Source organism: Salarias fasciatus, chromosome 23, assembly GCF_902148845.1.
Source record: "Salarias fasciatus chromosome 23, fSalaFa1.1, whole genome shotgun sequence".
Classification (NCBI taxonomy): Eukaryota; Metazoa; Chordata; class Actinopteri; order Blenniiformes; family Blenniidae; genus Salarias; species Salarias fasciatus.
Genome location: NC_043766.1, coordinates 20,701,517 through 20,717,910, shown reverse-complemented (window position 1 = coordinate 20,717,910; position 16,394 = coordinate 20,701,517). Strand labels below are relative to the sequence as shown.

At 38.6% G+C, this 16,394-nt stretch overlaps 1 protein-coding gene and 1 long non-coding RNA gene across 2 annotated transcripts in view; one reads left to right on the top strand and one right to left on the bottom strand.

Moving 5' to 3' along the window:
* The window catches only part of LOC115381330 (uncharacterized), an 18,884-nt gene extending 14,044 nt beyond the window's left edge, over window positions 1–4,840 (bottom strand). Inside the window, exons 1-2 of the long non-coding RNA XR_003930413.1 lie at window positions 4,830–4,840; window positions 1,284–1,293 (exon numbers count right to left, since the gene is read on the bottom strand). This is a non-coding gene — a long non-coding RNA (uncharacterized LOC115381330). The remainder of the gene's footprint in view (window positions 1–1,283; window positions 1,294–4,829) is intronic.
* On the top strand, window positions 932–16,004 carry sh3gl1b (SH3-domain GRB2-like 1b). Its single transcript, XM_030082609.1, has 9 exons — window positions 932–1,272; window positions 6,031–6,099; window positions 6,617–6,689; window positions 6,782–6,925; window positions 8,863–8,996; window positions 9,243–9,401; window positions 10,633–10,736; window positions 10,913–11,046; window positions 15,034–16,004. The coding sequence occupies exons 1-9, from the start codon at window positions 1,228–1,230 to the stop codon at window positions 15,225–15,227; spliced, it is 1,056 nt and encodes a 351-aa protein (XP_029938469.1). The 5' UTR covers window positions 932–1,227; the 3' UTR covers window positions 15,228–16,004.
* The last annotated feature ends 390 nt before the right edge of the window (window positions 16,005–16,394 follow it).

Genomic DNA, 16,394 nt, shown 5'->3' with positions numbered 1-16,394 from the left:
AACATAGTTTTGCCAACATTAGTCTGAAGAAAAATATAGTGGTAAGACGGATTTCAAATCTTTCAGCAGATTTGCAAAACAGACCACAAACAGCATTCATGTGTAATATTTTCTACAAAGGACTTGGTTTTTTGACATCTCACTAAATTTTGCACCAAGACATTTTTGTACAAAAGGGATGTTGTTGAAATTGCACTCAATTTTTTTTTACATATGCTAAGAATGACATTCAAAAAGTTTTTCATGTCGATCATTTCACACTCAAACAAATGGAAATATTTTCAGTTGCTGTTTACAGACTAAGATGCTATTATTTTAAAGTAGGCTGCATGCACGCCTGATCTAAAGTGCATGGGGCACAAAGGAGGTGAAGAAGAAAACACTGGCAGGACGGATTGGATGGAAGACAGAGGTAACAGTGAAAGGAAGTGTTTACAATACAGCGGTGAGATCTGACGGTGTATGGTTTGGAGACAGTAATATTTTTTTAGGAGAAAAGAGGATGGGCTGGAGGTTGAAGTCATGAAGATGCTGAGATTTTCTTGTGAGTTAAAGGGAGGATTAAAAATGAAGAGATCAGAGGGAGAGCACAGAGTAAATAATACTGACATGAAGCCAGACCATTTCTGAGGAAAGATCGTGGATACCGAAGGATAAAGGATGGAGCTATCAAAACATGTAGTGCAGAAGGATATGGACATGTTTGGTGTAACTGTAGAGGCAGGATGATATAGTGGCATGGAGGAAAACAAAAGCATGATGATGATGATGATGGTGCACAATATGTGGTAACGTGGTGTGCAGCCTGTAGTGCATGGGCCGGTGTTTGCGTGCTCCATCCAGCAGGGGGCAGTGCGCGCTCGCAGTGCGCCACGCAGCGTTTCCTCTGAGTAAACTGTGCAAACTGATTTTCTACAAAGTGGCCGCTGCAGATTTGGTGCTAACTTCAGAGCCACGACGTGTCCCATTTTCCGTCCGTAGTTTAGGAGCCCGTTGCTGTTTCGTGACTTGCCCCCCTTCTTCCAGGCGGCTCGGTTCGTCTGGACTGACAGCAGGAAGATTGTCTCTCTACGTGGCCGTGGTCAGTTGGCGTGTCCTGGCTCGGTGTGACGGCTGTGCAGTCCTCCTAAACAGTCTGCACCGGACGAAGCTCAAACTCCGCTAACTTCAGGACTGTCGTGACCTGTTTACAACCAGAGCTGAGGGTGAAGACAGTCGGGGCTCAGGATGTCTGTAGCGGGCTTGAAGAAGCAGTTTTACAAAGCCAGTCAGGTTTGCAAAACTTTTTTTTTTCTTTTTTTTTGTACGCTAACTGTCATGTAATATTAGCGGCTAGCCCCCGCTAGCCTCGTCGGCTAACGGTAGTAAGATAGAATGCTAACTTTAAGAATGCTTTGTTTGTTTTCTAAGCGACAATAGACAACTTGAGTAAACTGTTTCTGTGAAAAAAAGTTGTTCGAAATCTGCTGTTTGTGTCCTTTTTAACTCTCGTCGTGAAGTTATTAATCAGTTTCCCTGTTGCATTAACAGCTAAAACTTTGCTCACAGCATCTCAGATAATATGCATTTTGGTTCGTATTCATGTTTTACTTACTTCACACAGCAAATTTTATTCACTGACCACTCACTCTGTGGTAAACAACACTGCCAAATAGACTTTCTGTGTCGGAGCTTGAAGAGTAAGAATATTGGGTGTAACCCAGTGTAAAATTTAGGGTGCTGACCTCTGATCTTGGTTTGGAATAAGTCAAATCAGTTTCAGTTTCTCCACGTCCTGAGATTTCCGTCGTGTTTAAAGCGGATTCGCCAATTTTCCAGCTGTGCTATGGGCTCAGATCAGTATTTAGGAGAAAACCTGTCTACATCTGCGTTGAAAGTGTCACTACCTGTGATGGAAAAACATACAAGTCAAAGGATTTGGTGTGCGATTCACAATGTGCGTGTTTTTAATTTGGGCCAGCTTCTCTCAGTCATGGGAGGGGAGAGTTCAAAAAGATGTTTTGAATCTTCTTTTTTTTCTTCTCACCCCTGCTGATCTAAGCAGGAAAGACATTTGGTTTCTGCCCTAGCTTCCTGTCAGGAACAGATCCCTGTGAAGGAAAAATAACATTATTTGAAACAAAAAAAAAATCTGCTACCCTCTTACTGACACTGCTAAATTCAATGAAAAGGGGGAGAAAAAAACCTTTGATGTAAAATCAGTGGTGTAGGAGAAAAAGTAATGCTGATGCAGAGAAGGAACTGGAAATAGTGAGCTCTCCTCTCTTCGACTGCATTGCAGCTACTTTCCTTGCCAAAACTCCATGCTATTCAATAACAGTGGACATAGCTCAAATTTTCTACACTGGAGGCATGCACAAACTTGGCTGTGGGAATTGCATGTGTTCCTTGTTGTTCACTTTTACTCCTGGCAAAATCCTTCTAAGAAAATAGCTTGGAACTTAAAATGCCATACTATATATGTGTATATGCATTCACTTACCTATTTATCTGTATTCTACTGACTAATGCTTTTAGGTATTGCTTTTTATGATTGTTTACTCTATGTACTCCATTCACTATCTGTGACTCTGTTTATTCTGTACTATTACAATTTATGACTGTTTAATAGGTATGGACCCCAGGAAGATTAGATGCCACCCTGGTGGCAACTAATGGGGATCCATTCACAAACAAACAAATAAATAAACAAATACTTTTAACAACACCCTGAGCATCTTTAAATTACTTGTGCAGCTCCAGGTGCTGACAATTTTGGTCAGCTGTATATACCTGCTAATAGAAGAAAAACAATGCCACATTATAGATAAACACAAAAAGATCTGATTAAGTGAATGTCAACATTCAATCTATTTGGGTGTATTGGATGAACTACAAAGATGCATGAAGATCCAAACAAATACAAACCACCTCAAAGATGACACTGTCCTTGTCATCAACTTTATTTTTCTCAATGTTGCTTTTCCTCATCTGCAGTATAATACAAAATAAGTCAATCAACACTGGAAATTGGATAGGATTGGAATAGGATTGTAAATAAAACACATACAACTGACTTGAAAATAACAATAGATAACATTTTTTTCATAAAAAATATTGCCTGAACTTTTTGTCTTACTGAAATCTGAACCTATTTGAAGTATTTTACATTGTTGGACCAAAGTGCAGGTTTCAAGCTGCTGCACAACTCACTTGATTGTCCAACATACTTTCTGTTGTTTAACCTTCATATAGCACATCATCACCATTTGATAAAAATTATCTCATCTTTAAAGGATTTTTTTTTTGTAAATGCTAATTAAACAATGTAATAACTTATTGATTTCATGATTATTGCAATGTTCATTCATATATTCATTATGTGCTTTATTACATTTGAATGGGCAAACGTTATTTATCCTGAAGTACTTCATCATTGGCTGTATTTAAATTGTTGTTTCAAATATTTCTGAGATTTTTGCAGCAGTACTATAAATTTGATTAATATTATTTCCATTGTACGTCACATAAGAATATTTCAGAGTGCAAGTGATGAGATATTTGATTATTGATTGTTGAGAAATTAAACACGTGATTATATACAATTCTAGAAAAAAAATTGTGTTGTAATGTCAACATAAAATTGTGTAAGTTTTCACATTGCATTTTGTCCACATCCCCCGTCTGTAGTGCTGGTTAGCGTTCGTGTGTAGAGACAGGATGAAATGATTGGTTGTGGTTGGCTGATTAATCATTATGTAAGCAAGAGGAAGTCAAACTGTGTGAAGTATAAATGTAGAGCAGTGGATGTTTTCATGTAAATGAACTAAGAGTAAAGAAAATAGTTATTTAAAAAAAAAAAGCTCTGACCGTGATCCAGTTATGTCAGTGAGCAGTGAATTAGGCCAGCTTTTTTGAACATCGACAGAAAAGGTGCTCAATATTAAATTACACACTTATTTCTATCATCACTTCTTTAAGATTATGTTTATTGCTCTTAATATTTGAAATGACATCCAGCTGTTACAGTATATTTTTAAGCCTCTTACTGTAATTTCTTGTTTTGTCTGAAAGTACCATATCTTTTCAGGTTTTATTTCTTCTTGCATAATTTAGCTTTAGACTTTGCATAAGTTAGTTCATACGAGACATAACCATCTGAAAATATTGTTGTTTCCACCTCATAGTTGAGCTCTCTGTGTGAATTAGCCTTTTCGCACAGCAAAACGAAAGTCTGAATGAGATACTAACATTTAAACAAGCACTTATTATTACGATGAAGAATGCCTGTAATAGACTGATCCCTCTGAGTAGCTCTTTGTATTGTTTTTACCAAAAACTTTGCAACACTAGCATTGTGTTGCTCTTTGTGGTTTTTCTTTGTGTACATGTAAACAGTAATGTTACACTCACATCACAAAAATACTATGCTGTTCAGTGGCCACACAATAATCCTATGAGTGGCTCAACACTAACAAACTCATCAGTGTAGTTTGGTTATAAAAGTAAAAAAGTAATTTTTGAATGCATGGTTCTTTCTTATCATCAGTGCAGGACTGTCCGTTGCAAGTCATAGGTTTTCTCAGAGTCAAATGCGTAGTAGACTGCTGCAAATGAAGTCTGTGTCTTCACTTGTGACCTGAATCCCCCAAAGGCCCCCTGTCATGTGCTTTCTGCATGCAGCAGAGATACCACAGTGTAGCACACTTCTTTGGAAAAGGCCTTCAGCTGCTGAAATGCAAGAATTCCTGTACTCCTGTCGAAACTATATAAACTGTTTGGAATAAGGACGCTACATAGTGTAACATCCCAACTATTTAATGTGCTAACATTAAGCTTGATGAGTAAACTTTCAAACTAGCTATATTTTCTGCACTCATCTACGGTAGTTTGAGTCTTGTAAACAAAGAATAAAGCCAGCTGTTGCTCTGTAACTGATGTGAGAAATAACAATGTATTTTCACCACTTACCCAGTTTACTGGATTTGGCTGTTAATTAACTTAAAACTATGTCAACACCTGAAAAGATGATGTGGTGCATAAAGGTAAACAGATTGAGACCTATCTAAGCTAACATCAAATGAAGGACAGCATACTCATACAGTCAATATATTGTCACCAACTCATCTAACCAGCATGTCTTTATGGAGTAGTCTGAGTAAAGAGGCAACAATCCTTAACTCCAAACACAGCTGTCCCATTGCAGAATTAAAATCCTGTCATCTTGACATAAGGCCATGTGTTGACAGGTAAAATAGGGTAAAGGATAAACGATCCATAAACGACTCCATATTTCAATATGGAGTCCAACAACTTTATTTTAGAGTAAAATGCATGGGAGATGCTCATATTCATTAAATCAAGATTTTACGCTTGTGTCGTCCTCAATAATCACCAACAAAAGACTGACATCGCTTTATGTCTTGTGGTAATTGGAGGTATTTTTGTTTTGGCCCTTTCACTTAAAAATATTCACAAATGTGAAGTAGTGTAGCCCATAGCCTTTGCAGTCAAGACTATAATTATTCCATTGCAGCGGCCAAACTTATCTTTGCTTAAAAAAAGTTCAAGTAATTTCTTTTTCAGAACTATGGGATTCAGCACAAGTGTTTTTTTTTAAAGCAGTGCTTGTACTGTAAACACAGATTCATTTATTTTCCAATTGTCTACCTAAACATTAAATCCATTATGGTTTTTCTTCAGCATCGAAAAGTTGTACTATTGTAAACTGTGCAGAATCCTTCATACATTTTTTTTTTGATGCAAATGGGTGTTTTCATGTCTGATTCTGACCTTATTTTGCCCTTAAGTCACTTGTGGATTTATATTGATGTTGTGACCTCCACTTGTGTCCTTGTTTATAAAAATATGTGCAGTCTCTCGTCGTCCAGCAGGCAATTTTAAATTGGAGATGTGCGTCAGCTTGTTTTCCACATTAATCTAAACCTTATGTGCAACGTTAATTACTTGGCTCTCTTTTGTTCTTTTCCTTCCCCCCTTCACTTGTCTCTCTCTCCTTCTCTTTCTTCCTCCTTGTCTCTCCCCCTGTAGATGGTTAGTGAGAAAGTTGGAGGTGCTGAAGGAACTAAACTAGATGATGACTTCAGAGACTTGGAACGGGTAAGAAAAGAATCCCCCTGTAGTTACAAAGGCGATGCCTGCTTAAAACTGTCTGCCTAGATGTTTCACACACAACTCAGATAGACTTTTCCTTTTGTTATTGATGTGTTTGTTAAACCAGTGAAGAGCACTGGAGACACACACAGACATCATTTGCATCATCAGCATTTTACTGATAATCAAGTCGAGTTGATCCAACTGGGACTGACATAAAGTGTAAGCACTCTCTGGACAACATTTTCATTGGCTAGGGATGGCATATAATGACCTGAAAATTGTACTAATTCAAAAATAAATCCAACATAAAATCTATCGTATTTATTGAGTACTATGCTGCAACGTGTTTCAATTTGATAGAACAAATACCATCTGTATTCCTTAAAGCATGTTTTTGAATGCTTTTCATTAGGCAGCATATTTTAAACAATAGGTGATGACCATACATCTGCGATATGTTTTAGTAGTTCTTCAAGCATGGGCTCTTTTAATGTTGGCATTTGCTTGTTCTGTGTTCCAGAAAGTTGATGTGACTAGTAAAGCAGTAGTGGAGGTGATCTCCAAAACATCAGAGTACCTGCAGCCCAACCCGGGTAAGAAGAAGGCCTGTTCTCATGCCTGTGACTACACAATCTCACCTCTATCATTGGTAATGGTTGTACTTCTTTTTCATCCATTTGTACAGCATCACGAGCCAAACTGTCCATGTTAAACACCATGTCAAAGATCCGTGGACAGGTGAAGAATCCAGGATATCCTCAGGCTGAGGGGGTGCTTGGTGAGTGTATGACCAAGTATGGCCGGGAACTCGGAGAGGACACTAACTTTGGTAAGATATGTATTTGTATGTAATCTGGTGTAGTGTAGTGAATTTCTAGGATAACAACTTTGAAGTAATTGTTGGGAAGTGTCAACACACACACACACACACACACACACACACACACACACACACACACACACACACACACACACAGTCTTGTATTTCTATCCTTGTGGGGACCGTCCATTGACTCCCATTCATGTCTAGCCCCTAACCCTGACCCTTACCCTAACCCTAACCCACACCACAACAAAGCCTAACCCTAAAGAAATGTTTTTGCACTTTTACTTTTTTCAGTAACAACAACATGGTCAAGAAAACACTGTTTCTCCTACTTAGGACCGGAAAAAGGTCCCCACAAGGCACGTCGTTCCACGTTTTGCTATCCTTGTGGGGACATTTGGCCCCGACAAGGATAGAAATACAAGAACACACACACACACACACACACACACACACACACACACACACACACACACACACACACACACACACACACAGTATTGTGCTTCAAAATGCTCACTGATAAAAGAATGACAAATGTTGATGATATGCTTTGTACTAAGAATGCACTGACAACACTTTTTTTAAAAGACATGTACCAGTACTAACATTTAACTACTTGCCAATGCCAATTTATTTTTAATACACACGTGATATGCAGAGGCTAAGCAATGCTGTGAACTACCTCCACACAGCATCTGTGTCAACGGTACACACGTCTCCCATAGGATTATAGCCTACAGTACGTGAAGGGAAGTGGGCCATAGACCGAGGCAGAATATAGCATCGCTGGCGTGTGAACCCTGAAACTCTTTAACATATAGCCTGTAGCATGAAGCATGGCTTTTAGCTTCATACGTAGCAGTTAAACTAATGAGCAGCATCTCTGCTTATCCAGATGTCACTTGTGATTAAGTTGCTGGTGTTGTACAAACTATCTTTTGTACCTCCCCCTGATATTTTGGTAGATCATAGTTTACAGTCTGCCTTCCACTCACTAATAATAAAGAGTCTCGCAGCTGCTGACTTTGCGCCTGTGGGGAAAAGTTGCAGCCACACGATGTCACATAAGAGTTCATGGGTTGTATCGGGGGATCTTTTTCTGACTTCAAGTACAAGTACTCCATGCAGTATCGGACCCAATACCTGATATTGTTATCGGTGCTTCCTTGCTTGGCCCTGTTTCAGGTGTGAACAAATGTATGTTTGTGGCAGCATGTCTGAGTCTGTGTTCATGCATGAGCATATATTTGCCCTTCTTTGACACTTTTTGCTGAAAACCTGGGATATAGCCACACTTTAATAGTCCTACCTCAGAGGACCATAATCATAGACTCCACTACAATGTGTATGAGGATCGTAAACCATTAAACATAAATTCATAGAGAAAATATGAGCAGGAAATGGATGAAATGCGTTTTAAAAATTACAGCATTTTTTGCACAAGGGAGGCTTTGTAAAAATGATTTAATGTTGAAACTGTACAGATTTTTCTATGAAAATGTCAGCCTTTTCTGGTTTTGTCATAAGACATCTTACTGAATTTCAACTTTTGTATTATGTTTTTGTGCTTCTTTGCAGTCAAACAAAGAAAATCAGTTGTAGTATCACTGTTTAGAAATCATAATATTACTCTTCAGGTTCATCTAAGATCAAATTGGGCAGCTTGTGGCTTCACCCCTGGTATATATATGTATTACAGGGTGAGTAAGTAAGATGAGGCTTTGGAGATTATTCATCAGTTAGATGAAGGTCAGGATTTTAGGAGAGCGAGAGGGAGATACACACACACACACACACACACACACACACACACACACACACACACACACACACACACACACACACACACACACACACCATTAGCGCCTGCTCTTGGTTTAATAACAGCAGCACATCAATAAAACTGACTGAACTTTTAATTTGTGTCTGTGATTTAGGGGGAGCTCTCGTTGATGTAGGAGAGGCCATGAAGAGATTGGAAGAAGTCAAAGACTCTCTTGACATCGATGTTAAACAGAACTTTATTGATCCACTACAAGCACTCTGTGACAAGGACCTCAGAGAGATTCAGGTATCTGACAGACTCTTTCTAATATTGTGTAATCCCACACATACACTTAAGGAAGAGTAATAAATCACCATGATGTTACATTTTAGTCTTTATTAATAGGACTTTTCAACCTGTGCTTCAGTTTATGGAAAATTGTGACCTCAGTTTTTATCTATTATGATACAGATGAATTTTTTTTTTTTTTTTTTTTTTAACATTTTAAATCACTGAAGTGTCTAAAACTACACTTGTGTTTCAACACTTCAGCACCATCTGAAGAAGCTGGAAGGTCGCCGCCTGGACTACGACTACAAGAAAAAGCGCCAGGGTAAAATCCCGGATGAGGAGATCCGACAGGCCCTGGAGAAGTTTCACGAGTCCAAGGAGGTGGCTGAGACCAGCATGTACAACCTGCTGGAGACTGATGTAAGGACATGTCCCTGTTAGCTGAGTTGTACTGGCTTGATCCAGTGAAAAGAAATATCAAGGCTGGCCTAGCGTTTGTGCAGTCTAATCTTAAAAATGATCAGTATTGTATTTTCTTAGTATCCATTTTCTGTAAAGTGCAAATGAATTGTGAAAGTGAGCATTTTAAATAGGTTTTTCCCCTTGTTGAGTATCGTGGAGGGAAAAATTACTGAAATAACGAATCGGCTTCATTTTGGTTAAAAATATTTTTTAAATTACTTCCTTTTTCTCTGTGTAACATCTGTTAAGAAACAGGAACATTTCACAGAATCTGCACCGTTATTTTCAGCCTTCTTGTATTATTTGATTCTACTGTGAGGGCAATATGTGAAATGTATTCTGACTGTTTATGCTCATATACACACTCACCCACACAACAAACATGCACTTCATCAGTGAGACCTTTAAAGATAATAAAACACACCAGTTCACTGCATTAACACTGCCACAGGAGATCCATGTCCTTCCATAGCAGCAGTGAAAAAGCTTTAACTTTAGTCACTTTAGAGATTGATTAAAACAATTGCGCAACCAAACTGATTTTTATACTTTTTTACACAAACTGAGCAACACCTTGCGTGTGGACTTAGTTGATATTTCATGAGTGAGTATGGCCAGTACTCCTGGAAGGAAGTTACCCTGTTTCATGTTTCCTTTTATTTTTCCTGAGTCAGCTTCTTTCATGCTGTGACTCGTAGCTATTTAGACCAGCTTTATTAAATTAAAATTGAAGATTGAGTTTTGTTTGATAAAAAATAATATAAATTCCTAAATTGTAAAGAAGACTTCTAGCTTGCTTTTAAAATATGACTATATTAATATGTTATGACATCTTTTTTCAGTAATGGCACTTGTTTGGAATAATCAATCTCTTTCTTAATTTAATACAGTGTTTTGTATAAATGTAAAATGAATTGTAATAGTTGTAGCTAAACATGTGATTGACCAGTCCAGAGGAGGCACACTGTGTCTAGTTACACAATTATACAATTGATTTCATTCTGTAAGAGTTGCTGAAGACACATCTCCAGGGTGCTGTACATTTCCACTCACAGTTACTTTGGCTCTTAGGAAACGTGTTATATTCAGTACTTAGATCTTGATACTTCTCAACCATGGGAACGATACCTATTTAAATCAGGAACACTGGCCTATGTCATATGTGGTGTGTTTGTGTGTCTGTGTGTAGATAGAGCAGGTGAGCCAGCTCTCTTCTCTGGTGGAGTCCCAGTTGCAGTATCACAGACAAGCCGTACAGGAGCTGGAGGTTCTCTCTGACAAACTGCGGGACAGGTGCAGTAACTAAAGACTTTGACGCCCTTAACCAAGAGCTTGATTAGTGTTTGTGTCTTTGTGTGTGAAGCACTTCTGCATGGGGTCACATCCAAATGTCATAGTGTTTCATAATCAACTTTTTATTTTAGATGTATTGAAATGTAGCACTCACATTAGTTTGGCTTTTTGAACAGGATGAATGAGGCTCAGTCAAGACCAAGACGCGAATACACACCAAAGCCCAAACCCATATTTGACTTTGGAGACAACAACCATTCAAACGGTGGCTACTCGAGCTCCATGGCACCGCCACCATCACGCAACTCGGGTAAGAAGTTCTTTTATAGATTTAAATAAGTATGAAATTTGTGTGCGTGTGTGGTGTACCTGTAGATGTATGTGTTGTACTATATTATGTATGGACGGTAGGAGGGACAGGCGATCCTGTATTTATTTATTTATTTATTTATTTTTCAAGTGTTAATGTCAGGATGAAAAACATGCCCAAATACCATGAACACAAAGTTAATGCGACCTCACCTTTTTACAATTGCGTTATGCCTTTGTATAGTTTTATAATAACTGGAGAGCAAAAGAAACTGTTGCATTAACCACAAAATGCCTCAAATGACTCAAGGGCAGCAAGTCATGTAAATGGAAAAAGAACTGCCCTACTAGACTTTAACTGACAATAAACCATCCAGCTTTGTCGACACACACAGACGATGGACCGCATTAAACTCACTCCTCAAGATATTTGACAGAAAGTAAACTGAAAAATTCTTCACATTGCCAACATGATTGTCTGCAGCTGCAGCCAATCAGAGCCACTCAGCTGAAATATGGGAAACATTTCGATCTGCGAGGCTTTGTATTGCATGCACTGAATGTTCAATTTATTTTTCACATATAGAACAAACCTGTATTTGTTGTTGACCATGAGGAAAGTGCGTGTGTGCGCTTGCGTGTGTGCGTGGCCGGCCTTTCTCCAGCTGACCTTGTTCCTCTTTCCTCTGACATCATCAGAGCCGTCGTTTCACTTGGCTAGATTGTCCTTTCGGAAACCAGGATTGTGTGAGTCACTGATTGTGTGGGCCGTGTGTTTCATTGTCACAGTTGTTGTTGAGAAGTGGTCAACTGTGCATGAACTGCGCCTGGTGTGAAATGTAGAAGGGAGGACATTTGTTGTTTTTCACAGGTTTAACATGTAAGCAGTATTTTTTATGACAGGGTTGGCTTTTTGTTATTATTGTAGTTTTCTGTAAATGTCACTTCCTGTCTTGAAAATACTGTTACCTTGTGGCTCATGTTGTATTTCCCTACTAACTGCAAGCAGTGTTACAGCTGTAAGTGGCACGAGAATTCGTGGTATTAAAAAAAAATTGACGAAGAAAAATCGAAGGACTCAAAAGTTGAAATAAATATAAGTTTCAAGAACATAAAGGGGTGCTGTGCTCTGAGACTGTTAAGTTTGAGCCTCTCGCCCTGCCGTAGCAGCACTCTCAGTGGACGCTCCTGCATAGTGTTGCAGCTATTTAAGGCAGAGATGTCCAGCAGAGTTGGGTTTGATGCAAAAAAAAATTTAATTTGAGGCCAACATTTGTCAAACAATGATCTCTTAGCAGCTCTGTGCCTCTGCTATGTTATTTACTCAAGTCACATACAAGGCAGTTTGTACATTACAATGTGAGATGTTCAAAGACAACTGGCAATTCACCATTTTACCAAACTTAAAGAAATTACAAAATGAGAGACCCCAAATAAATGCTGGGTGTCTGTTACCCTTATGGAATGTAAAACTTAGTTGAACAATGTTGCTTTCCTTTTATACAATTGACAGCAGAAATAACTTTAAAGAGGACAATGGCAAAATGATTGTGCTCATTTAGACTGAACAACAAAAAGACCCATTTTTTTGGCCTGCCTTAATATCAACCAAAATTATAAAATCACTACTAAGACCAAAGTTTTTGTGACATTGTCATTTAAGTTTAGGAAATAATTATTAAAAAATTAAATAACAGATTATATTAGTAAATTTAACATCAGTTTTCATTCTTTATTTATTGCACAAACCAATTCTTGCTGTCAAATTTAATCTTAGAAATGATTTTCTTTCATTTTTATTTCGCATAGTGAGCTTTTCATATCCTGAGCCCTGTACTGTATTCTGTATTGTTTCATGAGTTTAGTATTTCGTTACACCCCTACTCGCTACTAATCTAATAAAGAAATGCCGTTAACGCTGTTAAACCTGAACAAACACGACGGCAATCACTGGCAGTCTTCACAAGCTCATTTGTTGTTTCCTGTGAAACAAACATATCAGATGTTAAAACTGAGGCATTTTATCAACTCTTGGAGAAAATATTAACCTATCTGGAATTTGACAGGCGCCACAGCTACACATTTCAGTGCCATGTTTATCTTTTGCAGCATCTTGTTGTTTCCTAACTGTCATTTTCTGGAACGTAAGTTGAAACTGTGGATCACACAGTAAAATGTGTTTGGCCATGTGTCAAAACGCTTCACAGTTTTATGTTGGGTAATATGTCTAATGTGTCTTACAAGTGTTTCACAATTTGTTGCATTGGTGACAAATTGCAAAATATGGCAAGCTGTGCCTGTTGGAAATGCTTCTTGTAGCAAGTCGAGTTACTGACATTTTGCTGATTAGATTTAATTGAAAAATGCTCGTCCGGCTGTTTTTTATTTTTGCCATTTACTGTTCTAACCTTTTGTTCTCCCTGCCTCAACTTTTTACAAAATGTGTTGCTTCTATCAAACTCAAAATGAGCTGATATCTGCCACCATATGAAAAAATGTCCGTTTTCACACCATTATATTTCATTTTCTTCTCACACCACATCAGTCCTGCTTCTGAACACACACACAGCAATACATTTATTCTATAGTCACCTACTTAAACTACTGTAATTTTAGACTTCATGAATCATACAATCAATCTATGGTGACTTTAACAGGCTATGCAAAATCAACATTTATACCAGCAATTAAAAAAACATCGCAAATACTAGATTTTAGCCTTAAACACATATCAGCCTCATGAAAAGGAAAATTGCTGTTGCTGTTTTTTTTTGTTGTTTTCGCTGTCCATTTGTGCTTCATTAGTTTTTTTTGTTTTGTTTTTTTGGTTTGTCATCTAAATTAGGATTATCTTTAATCAGTTTGGTAGTTTGGGCTATTTTATGCTTGTTCAAGCTTTTATCTACCTAGGCTAACTGATAAACAAAGGGAAACTTCATCATAAACATTGATCTGAGAATTAACGATCATGTTTGAATAGCGCTAAGCATCTTCTAATGTGAAATGATGCATTTTTTCCATAGTGAGATTTGAACACATTCTTATTTTTCAAAATTGCCGATATTCATTTCTGTTTTCATGTTCTGGTTGCACTTTTGACCATTGAATACTTGTAATTTTGAATAAACAGTGATGTCTACTAGTGCAAAATAGTGTTTGCTTTGAACACTCGGTAACATGCTACTTGTGACAGCACATTTAGAAAAGGATAATGGATCTTTTGTAGTTTTATTATGCAGCTGAATGCTAATAGATTCACTGCTATCAGTAATACTGTAACTACCTCAGCCTCAAATGTATAAAACCTTAATGCTTACTACATTTAAGCTTCCCAGACAATGTTCTATAGATGGATTGATGATTGTTGTTTGTGGAATATGTGAACTTTCTTATGGAATCAGTAGAATTTCCTTCCATGCAACAAGACCCGTCAGGTTGCCTGCATTTGGAGGAATGTTTAAAAATGTGAAGATGTCTCAGAAGACGTTCCACAAACTGTTTACAAGAGTTTTTATTCTGTGGGATCAGCAGGCTGATACAGTAGGGAGTAAGCCACAGAGAATGAATGAGCGCAGCGTTCCTCATCACTAGCCTACCCAGCAGTCTGCGGGGTGAACTTGATACAATGAGAAAATTGTTTGGTAACAAAAAAGCCTAGTTTGTCTGTGTGCGGAGCTCCCCTCTCCTCTGCTGATCTAAGTGAGGTCACAGAGAAACAGAGACGGAGAAAGCAAAGATTTGGGTCATAGTTAGAAAAAGTTGTGGTGGCAGAGGATGTGTTTTATAGGTCATCGTTCAATATATATCCTGTTCACTTATCAGCATGCTTGCTGTATTGAATTTGAACTGACTGTCTAACATATTGCTTTACTAACATAATGTTTAAAACATTATATTCATCTTTGATGAAACTAAAACTGTTCATTTTCCCCTTTTTTTCCCCTCCTTCCTCCTTCCCATTTTGTTTACTTTACTCATGTCTCCTCAGCCCCCGAACAGCCAAGCTGTAAGGCGTTATACGACTTTGAGCCAGAGAACGAAGGAGAGCTGGGATTCCACGAGGGCGATATCATCACCCTGACCAATCAGATTGACGAGAACTGGTACGAGGGCATGCTGAACGGCCAGTCAGGCTTCTTCCCTCTCAACTACGTCGAGGTCTTGGTTCCACTGCCACACTAATATAAAGAGAGCTGGGTATAGGAGGGCAGACAGAAAAGAGTGAGTAGAGAGGGAGGAAAGAGAAGACAAGTGATGGTCCACAGAGGTTTTATTTTCACCGTCAGCTCCGGCGTCTTATTCATCACAGACAAGCACTTTCTGTCACCTGAAGTTCTAGAAGATGGTCACATTTCACAGTCCAGACAAGAAAATCAACCTGTTTCATTGGCCACGTTTACATGGGCCCAAAACTCCTCTGTATTATTGGATTTTAAGGTGAAGCGGATTGTAAATGTGTCATATAAACACCTGAGTGGGTCGGCTTCACTCAGAGCGGCTTGTATTTTGGATCCGATTGTACGAGTTAGGTTACGCCGATCAATAATCTGCTCTGTGTCGGATTAAACAGGGGATTATTTGTTCCGCGTGTGCGTTTCCCTCGTGCGTAGTGATGTGTGCAGTAAACGGGAAGCAGGAAATTAAAAAAACAAACAGAAGAGCTCGACGTTGGTTGAGAAACACTTTTTTAATAAAAACCCCGAGAGAACAAACACTGGAGAGGCGAGATGGCTGCAAATCGCTCAACAGCGAGTTGTTCAAAGAGCTCCATGGTAGACTACCAGTGGCCCCCCGGCCGGTGCCATCGATTAACTGGTTCCCTTGTTAACTAGTGACGGATTTCTGTTCAAGGGGCTGTATCATGCAAAATTCACTTTTTGTATGTTTTAACCTTGTTATATAGTTATGTACTCATCAAAAACACATGCCTGCGTGCCAAAGCTAGGGTTTGGACTAGCCAAAAAAGCATGATACAGCCACTTTAAACCAAGAGCCAACCTCCGCTCATAAAACGTGAAGATAATGCGGAAGTGAAAAAAAGCTGTAATTCTGGGAAAATTCCAGCAGGGGGCGATGATGCTGGTTTCAAAAAGAGCCCCGGTCTCAATAAAACCCATTCAAAATGGCCGATTTTTAGAGTGCAAATAAACAAAGTGCCCAGCTTCAGAACATGTTTTGGTCTCTATCACTAATTTCTACAACGGTGGACTAATCACATTTACATCCGGTTTCAAATGTTCAGTGTGGAGACGTCCTGCTAGACTCGCTGAAGTCTTCAGAACGGGATTTCGGAACGCTATGGGTCTGTCCATTGTATTAACGATCTGTGTATTAAACACATGCTGTAAC